The 19,604-nt window shown below is 45.4% G+C and overlaps 1 protein-coding gene across 5 annotated transcripts in view; it reads left to right on the forward strand.

Annotated features, from left to right (window-relative positions):
- Positions 1-19,312, forward strand: part of NT5C1A (5'-nucleotidase, cytosolic IA) — a 26,109-nt gene extending 6,797 nt beyond the window's left edge. For 2 of the 5 annotated variants that reach the window (XM_087970248.1, XM_026673749.2), the window contains exons 2-6: positions 1,612-1,779; positions 2,067-2,196; positions 2,924-3,046; positions 4,152-4,336; positions 4,656-6,439. In XM_087970248.1, coding sequence (XP_087826374.1) covers positions 1,666-1,779; positions 2,067-2,196; positions 2,924-3,046; positions 4,152-4,336; positions 4,656-5,021 — 918 coding nt within the window. In that variant the 5' untranslated portion in view covers positions 1,612-1,665 and the 3' untranslated portion in view covers positions 5,022-6,439. Of the gene's footprint in view, positions 1-1,611; positions 1,780-2,066; positions 2,197-2,923; positions 3,047-4,151; positions 4,337-4,655; positions 6,440-18,498 lie in introns of those variants that run through there. The other 3 variants (XR_015750389.1, XR_015750390.1, XM_087970247.1) reach the window with 3 other exon arrangements.
- The last annotated feature ends 292 nt before the right edge of the window (positions 19,313-19,604 follow it).

Below are 19,604 nucleotides of genomic sequence, written 5' to 3' on the forward strand. Positions count from 1 at the left end.
TGAGAGAGATTTATACCCTCTGTCGGGCTTTGAATTTGCTTCCTGTTCCTGTGGCAAGAAATGTATCCTAGTTGGTTGTCAGACTCCCATATGGGGCCATGCAGGGGTAACTTTGTAGGTTGTCTTGAGTCCCAGGCTTAGTTGAATCTTGCTGGGTGATGTTAATCTTCCCAGGTGCCGTGTGGTGAGATGGGTAGAGGGCTAATCCTATCGTGTCCCGAGGGCCGTGTTTTAATCCCACCACCCTGGAGCTGAAAGGGGCAGGGAGCTGCTTTGTCTTTATAAAAACATGCTTCTCCTTTTTCCATCCAGGGAAATATAATATTTTGCCCTTTTAATATTTCCTAGAATATTTCGTTCTCCTAGGAGAGGGGTGGGTGCTAACTTTCTACCATGGCACTGTGACTTCATGGCCCTGCTGTGCTCAGGAGGCTGCAAGACGGACCTTGGCTGGGTGTTGCACCTGGATGGGAAGGAAATCTGAGGTTTATACGGCAGGAGAAGCTTTGAAGTTAGGGGAAGATTCCCCACCTTTTCCTTGGTTCAGCCAGCAAGAGTGGAAAGCAAACTAGCTGGCTCAGAAGGAGCTCTGACCTCTAGACCGCTCTTGATATGGTGGGAGAAATCAAAAGATGCCCCTGGCTCCCCGATAACAGTGGTCCTCCCGATCCCCATCACACGCGCATGGGGAGGGGGGGGGAAGAGTGTGATTGGATGAAGGCCACTAAGCCCTGCCCCTCTGCCAGTGACAGGGATTTCTTCATTGGCCAAGCACAAAAATACCCAGGATCTGTCCCATTTTATTTGAGGGAAGGAAGGAGCTCAGACGTTGCCCACCAAGCGAGCCTTGCCAGTTAGCAATTGGCTAGAAATGGCAACCAGCGAATGGCTGGTGGTTCTCTGCAAGTCTCGGGGACTCATGGTTGTGTAAAACAAACTGGTGCTCCCAGCTCCCTGATAGGCAAACAGGCCTGAATAGAGAAGAGAGTGGTTCCAACCCAGCTGGGCTAAACTAGGCCTGGAAAGGCAGAAGAAAAGTTGTCTGAGCTAGAAATGCTTCTGCCCTTTTCCTTGGCAAGCAGATGCCAGGGCTGAGCTCCTCTGATGGACCCAACCAGGAGCAAAAGGGCAGAAGAGAAGGAAGCCGTTTGACAGCAGAAGGCCAGCATTGGATGGCCAGAAGCCAGGCAGAGCCCAGAAAGCTTGACTGCTGGCAGGGGCTTCTGCAGGGGCCCAGCCACATGGGGCAAGCAGCGAGGCCTACGTCCCCACTTCCTCCCAGCACGAGAACAAGTACAGCAGTGAGGAGGAGGAGGAGGAGGAGGAGGAGGAGGAGGCAGTTGGTGAGGGTGGCTCTCTCCCTCTGGCCGGTGGCATAAGGTTCTGGAGGTCACCCGAGCCTTACAAAACAATCCAACTGATATGGAAGCTGGACAAACTGAAATGAAGTGAATTATGAAAATGAGTCATTGAGAGAAGCTGGTCTGGCTGACCCCCCGGCCTTTAAGGGCGAGGAACCCCCCGTCCCTCAAGGGATGCCCCCTTTGGCCCAGTCGCCCAGGGAAGCTGCCCTCTCTTATGGGGGATGCAACCGCCGCTCTTCTCTTGCAGCCAAAGCCACAGCACGCCATCACCATTGCTGTGTCCTCCCGAGCCCTGTTCCGTATGGAAGAAGAGCAGAAGATTTACACCGAGCAGGGCGTGGAGGCCTACGTGAAGTATCAGCTGGAGCACGAGGAGGAGCCCTTCCTGCCCGGAGGAGCCTTCCCTTTTGTCAAGGTCTCTTTTGCTCATGTTCACACAGGTCAACTCTGCAAAGGTTGGTCCCCAGGGGGAGGTGGGGAGCCACTTGTGGCCATGTCCCCAGGGGCCAGGTCTGGGGCTTTCCCCCCTCTTGCTGTTCCACCCACCCCCAAGCTCCCTGTGGCCCTTGGAGAGCAGGACTCCCTCCTTTGCTGGAGAAGATTCTTCACTGGGTCACCACCAGTGAGCCCTTCTTACCCGATGATCCCTTAAGTGAATGTGTTGCCTCTTGGACTCACTGTTCTCTCTCCCTGGATTCCCAGGCTCTGGAATCAGTCAACTGCCGGCTGCGGGAACTCTTCCCAGACAGCGAGGAACTCTTTGACATTGTCCTCGTGACCAACAACCACGCACAAGTGGGCGTTCGCTTGATCAACAGCATCAACCATTACAGTAAGTAACCAGAAGGCCAACATCTGCCAAGTGGCTAATCCCCTGACTGCCATCCCCCCAATGGGGCAGTGGGCTCAGTGCTTGGGAGCCCCGAATCTCTCTCCCCAGGGCATCCAATGAGCCAGGAGGAAGCTCTGCCCCTCCCCTCCCCGAGGGAGCTTCATTCTCTAGCAATGGGCTCCACAGTCTGCATAACAACTCTGCTGGCTCAATAGGAAACGGCCTCTTGGATCCCCCAGAAGAAGCTCTTTTCAGGAGCAACTGCTTAGGAGCCTGGCTTTTGTCATACAGCCAGTTTTTAATACACAGTGGCACCATGGGACTCATTGTTAATTAGTTCCGGGAGGCACGAGGAATACCAATAATGAGGAGTACCAAACAAATTTTGTCCCATAAGGAATACTGCAGTGAGCCACAAGGCAGCTAACACCCACGGGTTCTAGCTTGTGCATTGAGTACCAAACAAAGGATGAGTTTCAAAGCAGCTTTGAAGGTATCTTCTTTTTGAACTGCATTGTCAAATTTCTGCCCAGCTCACCTCTCCTCGTCTCCTTCCGCTGTTACATTACGCATGGCCGGTTCTGGCAACTCTTCAGGTACCTCCAGGATCCTCATCCCTTCCCACCATGGTGTCCTCCAGTTGTACTAGCCAGGGACTCTGATCCATAAAGAAGCCTTGGGTTGCCTGGTTCCTGTTTACCGACAAAGCGTCTTCTTTTCCTCCCAGATCTCTTCATTGAGAGGTTTTGTATGACAGGCGGGAATAGCCCCATTTGCTACTTGAAGGCCTATCACACCGACCTCTATTTATCCTCGGACTGTGAGAAAGTGAGTGAGGCCATAGAAGAGGGTGAGTGATGCTGTTGGGGGGGAAGCATAGTGGGAGTTTGTGGGGCCTTTTGGACTGAAAGGGGGAGGGAGAAATGACACATTTGACTCTGTAGGCACCTGTGGGGGTGCATGTTTTCTAAAATCCAAAGCAAGGCCAACTTTACTAAGTGTTGTTCCAGGAATCATGACTGTTGTAATCTTATTCATACAGTCCTGTGAGCCATTTAGTTGCGTTTGTTTAGGTTTGTGAAGAGTCATTTTGGTGTGGCACTTAAGGCACCAGGCCAGAAACGAAGAGACTGGGCGTTCTAGTCCTGCTTTAGGCACAAAACCAGCTGGGTGATCTTGGGCCAGTCACTCTCTCCCAGTCCCAGGAAGGAGGCAAACCAGTTTCTGAATTGTCATGAAAATGGCAGGGACTTGTCCAGGCAGTCTCCAAGAATCAGATTAAAAATAAAAAAAAGATTTACTGGTCGTCGTGCCCGCCCCACCCGCTGCCACGGCCCCACATGCCAGACATGGTGTGCTTGTTAGCTTTCCAAGTCCCGGCAGAACGAGCAGTGAAGCGTCTGTCAGAATCTCCTGCCGTGTAAGCGAGGCCTTCGTGGGGCAAAGTAACCTTGGACTGAAGTCTGGTGGCTTTATCAGGTTGCTTAGAAGAATCCCTCCAAGTTGGGATTTCTGCCATTTGGGAGACTGTGAGGATCTTGTTGGCTGATTGGCATAAGACTGATCAAACACATTGACCAGTTGCTAAGTCCTGGAGGGTGGGAAGCTCACACATCTGGGGGACAGGACAGAAATATTTGGGGAATCCTCCTGGCAGATGTGAGAGGTGATGGGGAGGATGGCAGAGGGATAGCAGGAGAGGATACCGAAAGCGAGACAGCCGATCTCACAAACGGCAACTTAACCAGTAATAAGAAGCATTTCAAATCATTCAGAGATTTCACCATCATAAACAAGACTTGGAAGTTCCTTTTACTGTTTCCCAAACTCTGTAATTATCCCAGACAGGCCTTAAACAGACCTCACTGAAGGCTGTGAAGTTCTTGCTCCAACAGGAAAGCATCAGGCAACAGGAACTGAAGGCTCTTTTCTCCCCTCCCTCCCTCCCTCCGCAGGGATTGCAGCTGCCACTATTTTCACCCCCAAGAAAGATGTGCAAGTCTCGGAGAAGCAGCTTCGTGTCGCCTTTGACGGAGACGCGGTGCTGTTTTCAGACGAGTCGGAGCAGATTGTGAAGGCTCATGGCCTGGACAAGTTCTTCGAGCACGAGAAGGCCTATGAGAACAAGCCTCTTGCTCAGGTGCGGTTCGGGGACCGGCCTTTTCATGATTGTTTTTGCCGAGAGAGAGAGAGGATGGTCTTCAGAGCTGCCCTGCTAACAAACACTTGTTTAGACAGAACCAAGTGGGAAGAGATCTTCTGCATACAAACGGAGCCAGTCTTAAAGCAGGAAGCCAGAGAGCAACCCCATCTCAGTATAGCAGCTTCTACTAGAGCCAGAGGGGGCACCTGTGCGTGGCTGGGGCAGGGAGGGCAGGGAAGCCCCTGGCCCCCCTTGCCTGACTACCTGGGAGGGGGCCACGTGCTGGGGCTGACGTGGTGTGTGTTCCTCTCTCCAGGGGCCACTGAAGGGCTTCCTGGAAGCGCTGGGGAAGCTCCAGAAGAAGTTCTACACCAAAGGCCTCCGCCTGGAATGCCCCATCCGCACCTACCTGGTCACAGCTCGAAGTGCTGCCAGTTCCGGGGCCCGAGCCCTAAAGACTCTCCGGAGTTGGGGGCTGGAAACGGACGAGGCCCTCTTCCTGGCCGGCGCACCCAAAGGCCCCCTGCTGGAGAAGATCCGGCCACACATCTTCTTTGATGACCAGATGTTTCATGTGGAGGGAGCCAAGGAAATGGGCACGGTCGCCGCCCACGTTCCTTATGGGGTGGCCCAGAAGTACAAGCTCTCAGGACAAAGACAGGCAGCTCAGGACGGCAAGTAGTGCCCAGGGCTGGGCTGGGCTGGGCCAGCGCTCGGTGGAGAACGAAGTCTCGCTTGGTGAGTGCCAACTTCTAGGATGACCAGAACCAAAAGTATTGGGACGGTCCATGAAGGATCTGCTGCCGCCTGTACAGGTGGCACTTTATGCTCCTCCCCCACCGGCACCGTAGTGTGGCCCACCCCCTCCTGCAGGGCCCTCAGAGCATCTCCAGGGGCCCCTCCCTAAGCAAGAGTGCCTCCGGACCGAGAGAGCTTTCTCTTCCTCCAGCAGGGGATCCTCTGGCATCTGGGGACACTTTCCTGTGACCCGTGCGTCCCCGGTGAACTGGACATACGTCACCCTCTCTCAGGTGCAGCACGCAGCCATTGTGGGCGGGGCTCCTGGAAGCCTTGTCAAAAGTCCCGCTTGCAACGTTTGCTGGTTTGCAAAAAGGCCCTTGGTCGCTGGTTACAGGGCAGAGACCAGCTTGACCAGCTGAGGGGAGCCTGCTGTGGAAGAGGGGAGCCAGCAGAGGCAAACACACACACACACACACACACACACACACACACACACACCCCTCGTTTGAGGGAAATCCTCCCCCCCCATCACTTCTGGCCACAGCAGCCTATTCATTGCTCTCCCCTCCGAAGGGCCACTGCCAGGAAAGGAATTCTGAGGGGCGTCTAAGTATATTCATAGCCACAGAAGCTGCCTTCTTGTGCCAAGCACATGTCATGTGGCATTTTCTGGGCACCCATTCAGGATGCAATCTTTCCTGTGAGCCAGGCAGGAGCAAAAGTGGAGCAAGTGCCCTTTGGCTTTGAGCTTGAATGCCAAAATGGGGAAAAGTCCTCCTCCCTGCAAGAGTCACAGAGTGTTCCTTCCCCAAGCAAGAAGGGCTGCCTTTACAGCCCTGGTCACCCTTCGGTGGAAGAGCATGCAAAGCGTTTCACCCTTTTCCTTCCCTTCCCTTTGGGAAGGGAGGCTGCAGGCTGTAGCCAGAAGCAGACGCCACAGCCCAAATCCCAACTCCACGTGGAAACTCTGAACAAACGATTAGCTCTAAACAGACTAAGCATCAAGCGTGGAAGCCGTTGCCTCCCTCCAAGAGTCTCTGAGAGCTTTTCATCCAGAGCACCAGACCAGAATAGAATCAAAGGCTCCTGGGGTTGGAAGGGACCTTGGAGGTCTTCTAGCTCAACCCCCTGCCCGAGGCAGGAGTCCTCAGTGAAGGTTCTTCTTTCACTTTCAACATTATTCTTGGGGGGAGAAACGGTTTCCCCATGGAACTCACTGCCTCAGGAGTGCCTTCTCTCCTTTTGCAGAAAGTATTTTGCTGCCAATTTTTGCTGCTTCTGCATTTTCATGATTGTGAGTGAAACACCTTCACACCTGCCTGATGGAAGTTTGTCTGTAGTAAACCTCCTATTACCACACCTTCCCTCGTGTCTTATTCACTGTCCTGGGTCATCTATCTGCCAATGGATCTTTAAAACATAAGGACTAGGAGCAGGCAGAACAAAGGGGGAAATATTGCCTCTCCAACAGACAAAACCTCAGCTGTCCCTCCCAGCTACAACTATTATGAACAAATGCCAAACTCAGGCTGTGGATTCGTTCCGTTCAAGACAGCCCAAGTGCTCCTCGTGGTGATTCTCCACTTCTCGTGGCATCTTGGGAATGGGGTGTCCTTCTGCAAGCTTGCACCAAGAGCTCGCCACCAATATTTCCTCAAAAGGGGTTGGTGTAAGTCGTCTGGCTACATCCACACGGCATGCAGCCCCTGGTTGTTCTCATGCCTTTGGGGGTGCTGCAAACCCAGGCCAGTTAGCTGAAATGTGACTCAGTGTCTCACAGGGACCCACCTGCGGCAAGTCAAACATCTGGTGTAAAGCCCCAGCTATAAATGCGTACTGTATTGTGTAAGGAGGGGGATTTTGCTGCAGCTAAAGGGTGCAATTGGGAGTGGAATTTCCATTGCTAAGCAACACAGCCATAAAGCAACCTGCAGTCCAGATTGCTGTCATTAACTGGATCCCATGGTCACTAGACTAGGCAATTTCCTACCAGCTTTCCACAACCAAAATCAGTGGGGAAGCTGGCAGACACAGGCAAATGGCTGCCCCCAGGTGGGGAAGGGAGCAAGCGGGTGCAGAGGAGAGGCGCAGACAGCAGGGGTTGTGGAGGGTGCACGGAGAACATGCGAGAGGTGTGGCAAGGGGAGGGGGCCTCGGGGGAGGGCAAGAGGTGGGAGCAGGTCAGGAAGATGCCCCACAGGCACAGAGTGTGGGGCAGGGTGCACGGGGGAGCAAGTGCCTGGTGCGGTGTGAGTGCAGAGGGCTGGAGGAGGGTTGGTGGATGGGGGAGACTGGCTCCCTTCCCTGCTGGCTTCCCCATGGTTGTAAATGTATACTAGTTGCCAAGCACCCTGATCACAAGAATTCAGGACTGCTGGGATGGCCAGAAGTCGGGTCATAACCCCCCATTCCTGCACCGCCCTTGTAACTCTGAATGGCTACAGGATGAAGGGTTGCAGGTCAAAGGCGACCCGTAGCTGGAGCAGGGGGGTCACCGGGGGATCAAAAGGATACAAAGGTGTCACTGAAGCCCCTTCCCTCGTATTGCTCTCTGCAGGCAACCTCTGGCTTTAATTCCGCCTCCTCCTCTTCTCCAGCCTGGGTCCTCCATCTGGCTGCGTCTGAGGGACCCCCCCCATGCTTGGGCTCCTCATCAGCGCCCCAATCATTTCCTCCAAACACCCCCCAGCTGCTTATTCTCTGCCCCATTCGGTTTAGCAGTCCTGTGGGGCAGCCCCTCTGGGCCCTGCTTTGCTAGCGTCCTGGCCCTGGCTTGCCTGCAGCCGGTTTCCGGGGTGAGCTCTGCTAGGGAGGCAGCCTGACCAGCGGGGCTGGGCGTCCCCATCCTTGGGGCAGAGCTGGGTGCCTTGGGTCACACGCACGCATGCACACACACACACAGCCCTTTCATGGGTGGCCAAAGCTCCCACCTGCTGACTTTTGAAAATGTTTTCAGCGGAGTGCAGCCTTTGGGCTGGGATTCAGGGCCTCCCCCATGCCCCAAAGGAGAAGAGGCAATGGGCTTAAGAGAAGAAGAGGAGAGGGTGGCACCTTGGGGCTACGGAGGTCCCTGTGCCAAAGCGCTAAGAATAGGCTTGGCTCCAACCACCGCTTGCCTGCTTGTCATGTCTTCCAGGAGGAGGCCTCTATTTTTAGAGGGCCCAGTTGAGGGGGAGGGGGTGCAAAAGCAGGGGGGGAGATAACAGGAAGGGGGCAGTTAACAGGGCGGGAGCCCTTTTTGCAAAGCAGCAAAATCCAGAGAGCCAGAGAAAAGAAATTCAAATTCTTCCTTCCAGAAGTTCTGGGGCTCTGGAGATAGATAACAGAAAAACTACAGGTAGTCCTTGATTTACAACGGCTCATTTAGTGACCATTCAAAGTTAAATTGGCAGTGAAAAAAGTGACTTATGACTATTTTTCACACTTACAACCATTGCAGCATCCCCAGGGTCCCATGATGGAAATGGAGAGGCTGGGAAACTGGCTCACATTTACGACTGTTGCCTTGTTCCAGGGTCCTGCAATCCACTTTTGAGACCTTCGGACAAACCAAGTCAATGGAGAAGCCAGATTCACTTAACGACCGTGTTACTAACTGAACAACTGATAGTAACTGAACAATTCTTTGGGGAACAGAAACTATAGTCTGCAGACTGAACAGCAAAAATCAAAGATGTAACTGAGAACCGTACTAAAATAATCAACCCCACGGATTACTACCTCTTTTTTCTCCGACACATGGGGGGACCAACGATACAACAATGATTCTGAAAAGAGTAACAAGAGATTACGATTAGCTAGGGAAGAAAGTTAAAGGATTGGGAGTACAACCACTTCCAACAAAAGGTCAATATCCAATGAGGGAGCAAAGGATGTTAGAAACGGACCACTGGCCTAAAAACTGATGCCGTCCAGAGACCTTCGTCTTCCTAGTCCATGGTCTGCCTGACCTACCTGAAGGGCTCCTGGCAAGGGGTGGACTGCACCTCACAAGAACTGGAAAGAATACATTGGGAAAACGACTGGCTCATCTCAACAGAAGGGTTTGAAACTTAAATTGAGGGGGGGGAGGGGGGGCAATCTTCAAGATCTTTAGAACCTCATTCCACTAGATAACCAATCATATAAGGAGGCAGGGAGTAAAGAGAAAGAAGAAAAAGAAAAAACGGAAAAACACAATGGAGGGTGATGGAAAGAATGGAAAACTCAGTTACAAAATAGGAGATAAAAGAAACATACCCAAGACCCGTAAAGGACTCAAATGCCTATGCACAAAAACGCTCAGAAACAGGGTGAACTTGACGTATTAGTACAGGAAGGCAGATATGACACAGCTGCCATTACTGAAAGATGGTGGGACGAAGCTCATGACTGGAATGTACCGATGGAAGGATACAAACTGTTCAAAAGAAACAGGCCTAACAGAAGAGGAGGTGGAGTTGCATTACACATAAAAGATCACCATAACTCTACAGAAAACCAGAAAACCAAGGATGAAAACCTCCTAGAATCCATATGGGATCCTTTTATATTGATAAAAGGGGGGGAAATGACATTGCTATAGGCCACCCACCAAGCAGAAGATATAGATGAATATTTTGCTACACAACTAACAAATGTATGTAATACATTTGTAAAAACTATAGTAATGGGGGACTTTAACTATCCTGATATCAACTGGGGGACAAACCTTGCAGGAAGTGGGAGATCAAACAGATTCCTAAACCAACTTAGCGGACAACTTTGTCCTCCAAAAGGTAGAGGAGGGAACTAGAGGAAAAACTATACTGGACCTAATTCTTACTAATAGAGAGGAAGTGACAGAGGGAGTTGAAGTTGCCGGAACCTTGGCAAGGTTGACGACGTCATATTGCAATTCAATATAATGCAAACACAAGCGATAGAACATAATCCAGCCAGTGTCTTAAACTTTAAAAGATCTGACTTTAACAAACTCAGAGAGAACCAAAGAAAAATTCCATGAATGAAAATCCCAAAAAGGAAAACAACTCAAGAACAGTGGAAAACTCTTAAAAGTATGATAATAAAAGCCCAGTCCAATATGTATTAATAAATCAAAGAAGTTGCACTAATAAACTGAAAGACAAAAAGGACGAGTACAAAAAAAGAAAAACTAAGGCAGAATATCAGCAGATAACCCAAATCTGCAAAGATGAAGTCAGGAAAGCAAAGGCTCAGAATGAACAACTTGCAACAAAAGTAAAATATAATTTTAAAAGTTTCTTTCAACATATAAATAACAAGAAAACAATCAAGGAAGCAGTAGATTAAAAGAAAAGATGGTAAGGAAGTAACAGGCAGCAGAGAGAAAGCAGAATTGCTTAACTCATTCTTTGCAACAGTTACAAAAGCCCAAAACAGTTGCAATGCAAAAAAAAAAAAAAAAAAAAATATATATAGCCCAACCTACCAAAAACCTCAATGTAAAAGACAGACTAGAAATAAAAATAAGCAAGAAAATGGTTAGAGAACATCTGTCTGATCTTGATGAATATAAATCACTGATTACATCCCAGAGTTCTGAAGGAGCTGGCAGATGTTATCTCAGAACTATTGTACCATATCTTTCAAAAATCCTGAAACATTGGGAAAGTACTCGAGGATTGGAAAAGAGGTGATGGGGTTCCCATCTTCAAAAAAAAAAAAAAAGTGGGGGGGAACAGACCCAGGAAACTACAGACCAATCAGCCTAACATCAATATCTGGGAAGATACTGGAAAAAATAATCCAAAACAGATCTGTGAACAGCGATAAACAAATAAAGTTATTAATAGCCAGCACAGGTCTGTTAAAATAAGATCCTTCCAAACTGATCCTTTTTCATTCTTTGACAAAGTGACTAAATTAGTAGATGAGTGAAATGCTGTGGACATAGTATATTTATACTTTAGCAAGGCATTTGACAAAGTAGACCACAATCTACTTCTTGGTAAGCTAGAAAAATGTGGGATAGACAGCATTACCACCTGATGGATTTGTAACTGGCTGACAAACTGTACTCAATGAGTAGACCTTTATGAGAGCCCAGTATTCTTCAATATCTTCATAAATGACTTAGATGAGGTATAGAAGGGAAACTGGTCAAATTTGCAAATGACACTAAGTTTGGCAGGAATAGCCAATATCCCAGAAGAAAAACTCAGGATCAAAAAAGATCTTGACAGGGTTGAGCAATGGGCCCTATGCAACAGAATGTAATTTAATGTGGAAAAAAGCAAGGTTTTACACTGGGCAGAAAAACCAAAGGTACAAGTACAGATTAGGTGAAACCTGGCTCAAAAATAGTAGTGGTGAGAGACACCTTGGAGTCCTAGTGGATGATCACTTAAATATGAGCCAGCAGTGTGTGGCCCCAGCAAAAAAGCTAATAAAGTCCTTGGTTGTATAAACAAAGGCATAGAATCAAACTAGCACTGTTTTATAAAGCCTTAGTAAGACCACACCTGGAACATCCAGTTTTGGCCACCACATTACAAAAAAGATGTTGAGATTTTGGAAAAAGTGCAAAGAAACTAAGATGGTTAAAGGCCTGGAGACTAAAACATGAAGAATGGTTGCAGGATTTAGGTTTGGCTAGTCTAGAGAAAAGAAGGACTGGGGTGGGGGAGATAGACATGATAGCAGTAGGAAGCTCCCTTCTACTTTATTCTGATTGACGTCTTTAGCCCTACAACAGGTGTTGCAAACTATCAGAAGTCTTGCCTTTCCCTATAGCCCTGTGGTTGATTTTCCCTCTTTAAACCTTACATCCCTCCTCCCAGTTTCCCTTTGGGCCCTTAAAAGGCTATCCTTCTACCGTATGCCACACAGAGGCGTCTATTCTCAGGAGGATGGGAATAAATACATGCATCTCTCATAAATTGATTCCAGCTATTATTCTTTAGTAATAACTAAGAGGGGCATTTTTCTTCTTAGCAGAATTGATTAATTGGAAAAAAAATTGCACCAAGTGTGAAATAACCAATATTTGCAATGTGCAGAGTGAATTCCTCTCTTGAGTGTTTTTGTTTCGGTTTAGCTATGAACTGAGAGCATGGAGTACACTTGCAGCCCAATGTGCTTGGCACACAATGGCACAGGATGTGATAATCATCATCAGCCCAGGGCAGTGTGTCAACAACATTGTAGGTACAAGCAAGAAATAAGCGGAGAAAGTTGAAGGCTGGACTGCATACTGTATTTTATAAAATGTAACATGATAGTTACATATTTGCTTTAATGTCCCCCAAATTGGCAACCATCACTTGAGTCATAATATGCCCAAAAAGGCCAAAGCTGTAGTTCAGGAAGCTTAGAAGACAGCAGTCATACACCTTAGCTCAAACTGAGAGAGAGGGGGGGGGGATTCTCACTTATCACTACAATTGAGCCCAAAATTTCTGTTGCTAAGCAAGACAGTTAATTACACCCATTTCATGACCTTTTGTGCCAGAGTTGTTAAGTGAATCACTGCAGCTTTTAAGTGAATAACATGGTTGTTCAGTGAATCTAGTTTCCCTGTTGACTTTTCACCCCCCTTTCTCTGCTGAAAGTGGCGGCAGAAAAGGAAAGGCTCCTTACCATGGGCATGAAATTGCACCCAGCATCCCGCAGCTGCTTCACCCAGCACAGGTAGACTTTGCAGGCACTGCCAGGGGATTCGGAGGGTGGCCTGCTACTTTCTCTCAAAACTTTCCTGAACTCAGAGGATTTCTAGAAATCAGGTAGCTTGGAGCAAAGCAGGAAGAGAAATTTAATCTTTATTATTTACAACAGCTACCCATCTTTTAGCTGCCCTTCCTGAACCATCAAACACTGAAAGCTTCTTAGGGTGTAGTATTTCTGTTTCAAAATGTGAAGTGAGAGGATGCAAACCTCAAGAATTTAATCCTGGACTTCCACTAGTTTTCTGTCTACCTACATGTTTTCCAAAAGGGTAGCTTTTTAACTCCACTGCACCAACAGCAACCAAAATTCTTCTGGCTTTGGAACCAGGTACTGTGGCTCTAGCACCCTTGTTAGTTCTGGATCAGGGTGCATTTCCTCAGATGGAACTGGTGCACAAACTGATGTCCCCTGAAACTTCTTGAAGAGCAGCTGGCAGCACTGGCAATTCATCTTGGACATCAACGGTCTCCAATTCTGGACAGGGGGTGTTCATTTATGCACCCGAGCTGCCTCTCTTTTGGAAGCTTGACAGGCGTGGGGTGCACGGCCACCTTGGCAGGCCACTCAGAGCACCAGAAGTTGCAGGTCGGTTTGTGTGTTCATGTGGGGTGGCTTTTGAGCAAAATGCACCAACCACCAGTGCCACCCAAAGCACAGTGCTGGGAAGGCAGCACACATGTTCCCTGCACAGCCTTTATTTTGCCCATCTTCTGGACTGGCAAGGGAATCAAGAGGAAGGTCTACTTAGGCTGAAGGGCAGAGAGGAATTTTCTGACATTATTTCATTAAATTTTGTATTCCCATTGTAAAGACAAACTTTGGGCAGCTGACAACTGCAAAATAAAACAATAGAAGCAGTAGAAACTTCGCCAGATCCCATCTCGACCCAAAGACATCACGAAGGTCTTTCTCCATGCCAATGGACTCTGTGGCCAGGGGCTGAGACCCTGTTGGGCAGGAGGCTGCCGGAGGCCTGGCAATCTGATCAGTCAAAGGAGGACATGGGAAATCAAAACAGAGGTCAAAGGCAGGAAGGAGGACCCACTGTCAAACTGCCTTGAAGGTGAAAAAGTGCAAAACAAAGAGTTATTTCAATTGCAACGTTTGTCCAGCAAATACTCATTTTCTACAACATATGCTAGCAATAATATAAAATCGATGAGGTGCTTTTCAAACTTCATGCTAAAAGTTCTGATGTGTGGTGTGACCGAAAGACTCGAGAGAGCCTCGATCCGAAGGGGCCGGACTGAAGCGGAGGGCTGTCAGGACAGGAATGGAGTCACGCAGACCTGCTCTCCGCCCTGAGACACTTACCTGATCTGGCTGCAGCTGATGCTCCTTGTTGTAATGGGTTCCAGGAGGGGGAGGGGACGCCATCTTCATTGTGAAGCGTGCTAAATTTAACTGTGCGGCGCCAGGTGCTGTGAGAGCAATGGGCAGGCCATGGGGGCGCCAACAGCAGCGGCGGAAACGGCTGGGTGGGGCCAGTGTCTCGGTGAGGTGCTCGCAGCACCAAAAAGGGCCAGAAGAAGCGCCAGCGAGACCCAGCAAGAGATGAGGCAAGTACAGGGGCACTTCACTCCTGCTCTGGAATATGGAGCGAGTCTACATCCCCTGCCATCACCCTTACCTTCTCAGGCCAGGCGAGGAGTAACTGGGAGGGGAGGGGAGGGGAGGGGCCAGCCACTGCTGGATTCAGCTGACAGGGAGCCACAGCAGGCGGACGAAAGAGCCATGGGTTACCGAAACCCATTGCTTCGGCCCGCCTGCACCATCACCCCCACTGGCCACAACAGCACCATTACCTCATTCCATCTGGCGAGGGCTTGCACGTTGCACCAACTGCAAAGTTGCACGTTGCACGTACCTCCCTCTATGGCAGAGATTTCCAGCCCCACCACGAGCTGCCTGGCCGGTCCCATATTCCAGAGCTCTAGTCACAGGACTGGCTCTTTGGTCATCCCAGAGCAGCTCCTCCACCCGGGTGCGCTGCGGACCACAAAAATCTATTTATGTTGATGGATGGAATGGATGAGGTTTTCCGTGTCTATACAAGATATGCGATGAGAAATGAACTGCCAAGAGAAGTCCATATCAGATTTACTAAGAAAATAATTAAATCACAAATACTGCAGGTGGCAAGAGAGAAGACACTAAAGTACAAAGATAAAGAAATAGTGGTACTGAAACAGGTACCGAGAAGAGTGAGAGAGATAAGAAGAGAATATTTATTTTTGACTAAAGAGTTACTCAAGAGAAGAATAAATTACAGATGGCTGATACCAGAAGGTCTCATGTTTACCTGGCAGGAACAAAGACACAGAATTGATACAGTTGAAAAAGCAGAGTTATTCTATCTGGAATATTTCAGAGGAAAGGAGGAAGATACAAGAAAAGAAGAGTCGTTAATTGAATTTCAAGAGGAATGTATAGCAGTAATTGAAAAAGAAGAAGGAGCCGTAGGTGGTGTACCCAGAGAGCAACAAGAACCAAGATCTACTAGAGCAACAAATCCTTCTTATAAAGTCTAAAATGGATGAGAGAAAACTGATTACAATTAATATAAATGGACTTAATTCAGCTACTAAAAGAAGAAAAATATTTCATAAACCAAAGAAATTAAAATTTCACAACACAAACACATATTGAAACAAAAAAAATTAGGGAAATTATTTACAGCGTTGACACAATGTAAAGAGAAGAGTGGTGTTATACATTAGAGATACAATCCCAGCGGAACAAATAAATACAGATGATGATGGAAGGATTTTGATGATGGAGATAATGGACAATAATTTAAAGACACTTTTAATAGCAATCTATGCTCCAAATGATAATCAAGAAGATTTTTACAGGAAATTACATATGAAAATAATCGAACTGGACTATGCTAATATTTGTCTGATGGGAGATCTTAATGGAATAATTAATGACAAATTGGATTATAAAACACAGAAAGCAGCAAAGAAAACTAGAAAGACATTGCCAAAATCCTTCTTTCGAAAGGTAGATGAGATAAACCTAAAAGATGCATGGCGAGAGAGAAATGCGGAAAATAAATAACATACTTTTTATTCAAATAGACACGCATCATAGTCCAGAATAGATATGATATGGATGTCATCAGAATTGCTTTCAAATATACAAGATATTGAAATAGAAACAAGTACCTGGGCAGATCATAATCCAATAACAGTTGTATGGAAAGGACAAAAAAGGAGATCTAGATGGACTCTAAATAATATGATGTTAAAGATTTTAAACAGAAAATTGAGAGAGAATTGGCTTTCTTCTTTAAAGAAAACACAAAAGAGGATACATCTGTACAGAACCTCTGGGACACGATAAAGGCTTATACAAGAGGCCTGAGAATGGACTACACAAGAAAAAGAAACATAAAACAGAGAAAAACTTTAAAACATTGGAAGATGACTACAAAAGGCTGGAAAAAGAGTTACAGAAATTTCCACAAAAAAAGACATTAAAATTAAAATGGACATAACTAAACAAAATGGGGCTAATGGAAAAAGAGGAAATAGCACAAAAAATTAAAAAATGCTAAACAGAACTATTTTGAAGATGCAAATAAACCAGGCAGATGGTTAGCTTATAAACTGAGAAAGGAAAGAGACTCAAGAAGGATAAATCAATTAATAAATGAACAAGAACATGTATACTATGGAAATGCGGGAAGAAAAAAAATATTCAAGACTGTTATGGAAAATTGTACCACCAAGAGAATGTTCAGGAAGAAAGAATTCAACAATACTTACAGGAAGCAAATCTGCCCCAGATACCCAAAGATATTGAAATAATGTTAGAAAGTAACATAACGATGATGGAATTAACAGAAGCTTTAAAAAAGCAAAATATTGGGAAAGCACCAGGTCCGGACGGTCTGCCAGCGGAATTCTACAAGACATTTCAGGAAACATTGAATCTTCACTTATTAGAAGTTATGAATGGAGTTATGTCAAGGAAGAGAATACCCAAAACATGGTCAGAAGCATATATTACACTTGTACTGAAGGAGGACACAGACCCACAGCAAGTTAAAAATTATAGACCTATATCCCTATTAAACCCAGATTATAAAATCTTTGCCTCAATTCTGGCAGAAAAACTGAAAAGATACTGAAACAATTGTATTCACTCTGATCAAAATGGATTTCTGCCAGAGAGACAAATTAAAGACAATATGAGAATAATTTTAGATATGCTGGAATACTATGAGGCACATCCAGAAAAACAAATGGCTTTGATGCTTTTAGATGCACAAAAAGCCTTTGATAATGTGAATTGGTGTTTTATGCTGCTACAATTGGAACAAGTGGGCTTTGGTAAAAAATTTACCCAAGCCATAGAAACGATATATTGTAAACAAATTTCAAAGGTTATGATAAATGGAGAGTTAACAGACTTTATAGATATAAGAAAAGGGAATAGACAAGGCTGTCCACTGTCGCCTCTGTTTGTGTTAACACTGGAAGTGCTGAATAGGAACATCAGAGAAGAAAAAGAAATGAAAGGAATGAAAATTTAAAAAGAAGAGTACAAATTGCAAGCCTTTGCAGATGATCTAGTATTCATATTAGAGGATCCATTGGAGTCAGCACCTAAGCTAATAGAAAAGATAGAAGAGTGTGGGAAAGTAGCAGGTTTGAAAATAAATAAAGATAAAACAAAGATTTTAACGAAGAACATATTAGCAAGTCAAAAGAAAGAATTGGAGGAAGTTTTGGGGATCCAGGTCACAAATAAGGTTAAGTATTTAGGGATACATATAACACCAAGATGTAGCACACTTAAGGACAATTATCTTAAACTCAAACAACAGATTGCGACAGATTTGATAAAATGGGAAAATTTACAATTATCATTGATTGGGAGAATATCCACAATTAAGATGAATGTATTGCCTAGAATCTTACATTTATTCCAGACAATTCCAATTAGATTAGGAAAAGAATTTTTTGAAGATCTAAATAAAATAGTGCTAAAATACATTTTTAGGGGAAGAAAGCGAGAATAAAACTTAAATTGTTACAAGATGCAAGAATAAGAGAAGGACTCGCTTTGCCCGATTGGGAATTATATCATCAGGCGACGAGTTTGATGTGGGTAAAGGAGTGGATAACACTAAGGAATACTAGACTTTTGAATTTAGAAGGACATGACTTGCTGTTAGGGTGGCATGCCTTCCTCTGGTATAAGGGAACTAAAACGCAGGGGGATTTAAAAGACATTATATTCGAGAAGCATTGTTTTTAAACTGGGAGAAGATAAAAAAGCAATATTATTTAAATATTCCACTATGGTTATCTACTATTGAAGCTTTTTCTTATCCAATAACATATAAAATGGAACAAACAGTTAGATATGGTGAAATATTGAATGAAAAGGGTGAGTTTAAATCTATGCAAGCGTTGGAAGAACAAGGTGTAAAAATGAATTGGTTTTCATATTTGCAAATACAATCTAGATTTGATAAAGATATTAAAACAGAAGGTATCTTAGATAAAATTTTGACAGGTACTGATGAAAAAGTAATTAAAAAACTCTATGGACATTTGCTGGAGTTTAAATTACAGGAAGAACAAGTTAAAGAAATGATGATTGCTTGGGGGGGAAATTTTGGATATGGGATTGCCTAAATATTGCCTAGATAAATGGCAAAAATTGTGGCCTCAAAATTATAAAATGACAATGTCAACTGCATATAAAGAAAATTTGTATAAAATGTTTTACAGGTGGCACTTACCCCTGACGAGAATTGCGAGAATGTTCAAGAATAAATTGGATAAATGTTGGAAATGTCATCAGATACCTGGTTCATATTACCATATGTGGTGGACATGCTCGGATGCAAAAAGATACTGGACTATAATCCACACATGGTTGGAAAAAATGATAAAACAACACATAGACTTTAAACCTGAGATATTTTTATTGGGAATTATACTGGAAATATACAGCAAAGAATTGAAATATTTGATTGTAAATGTTTTAACAGTGGCTAGAATTGTATTTGCTAAGAATTGGAAAAATGAAAAAATACCTATGCAGGAGGAAATTATTAAGAAAATCATGGACTGTGCTGAAATGAGTAAATTGACATTTGAAATAAGAGAACAAGAAGATAAACAATGTTATATGATATGGGATTTATTTTATCAATGGTTAGATAAAAAGATATGGTAAAGAAATAGATTAAAAAGTTTTACAATAAAAAGTTAATAGATTGATATAGAATACAATATAAAATATATAACCATTGGATGAATGTATAAGATTAAACTATAATTAAATTTAGAATATCTTGCATAAAATGATGGAAAAATAGTTTAGTCAAATGAATGATTAATTATTGATAAATACATAAGGATATGTTAGATTGACAAGGTGAGAATTTATACAACTTGTGAGTAATGGCAAAAAAAAGGATAGCACAAAAGATTGTAACCAACTGACACACTGTATGTATATAATTGAAAGATGGTTTTATGTTTTTATGTCTTGTTTGTATGTTTGTTGTAAAAAATAAAAACTTTTTTTTAAAAAAAATCTTCTCATGGACCACCAGTTGGTGACTGCTGCCCTAGGACTCTGACCGCAGCCGTTAGAATATTGAAGGACATGTTCTTGCACAGGAACAGGAACCTCAAGCCCAAAGCTAGTATAAAAACCCACCACCTACTTACTTACGCTCAACTCCATTTTGGCAGCCGCCCCAGAACCACAGTTGGTTGGTGGTTCTGCTCATCAACAGAGAGAATCCCTCTTTTCAACCAGCCTCCGTTTTATATCCAAGGCGGGAGGCCACCTGGGTTTTACTTCCACTGCTACAGCATCCCCG

The sequence above is a fragment of the Notechis scutatus genome, chromosome 8, assembly GCF_049901735.1.
Source record: "Notechis scutatus isolate UNSWTSFEM ecotype Mainland chromosome 8, rNotScu1.2, whole genome shotgun sequence".
Lineage (NCBI taxonomy): Eukaryota > Metazoa > Chordata > Lepidosauria > Squamata > Elapidae > Notechis > Notechis scutatus.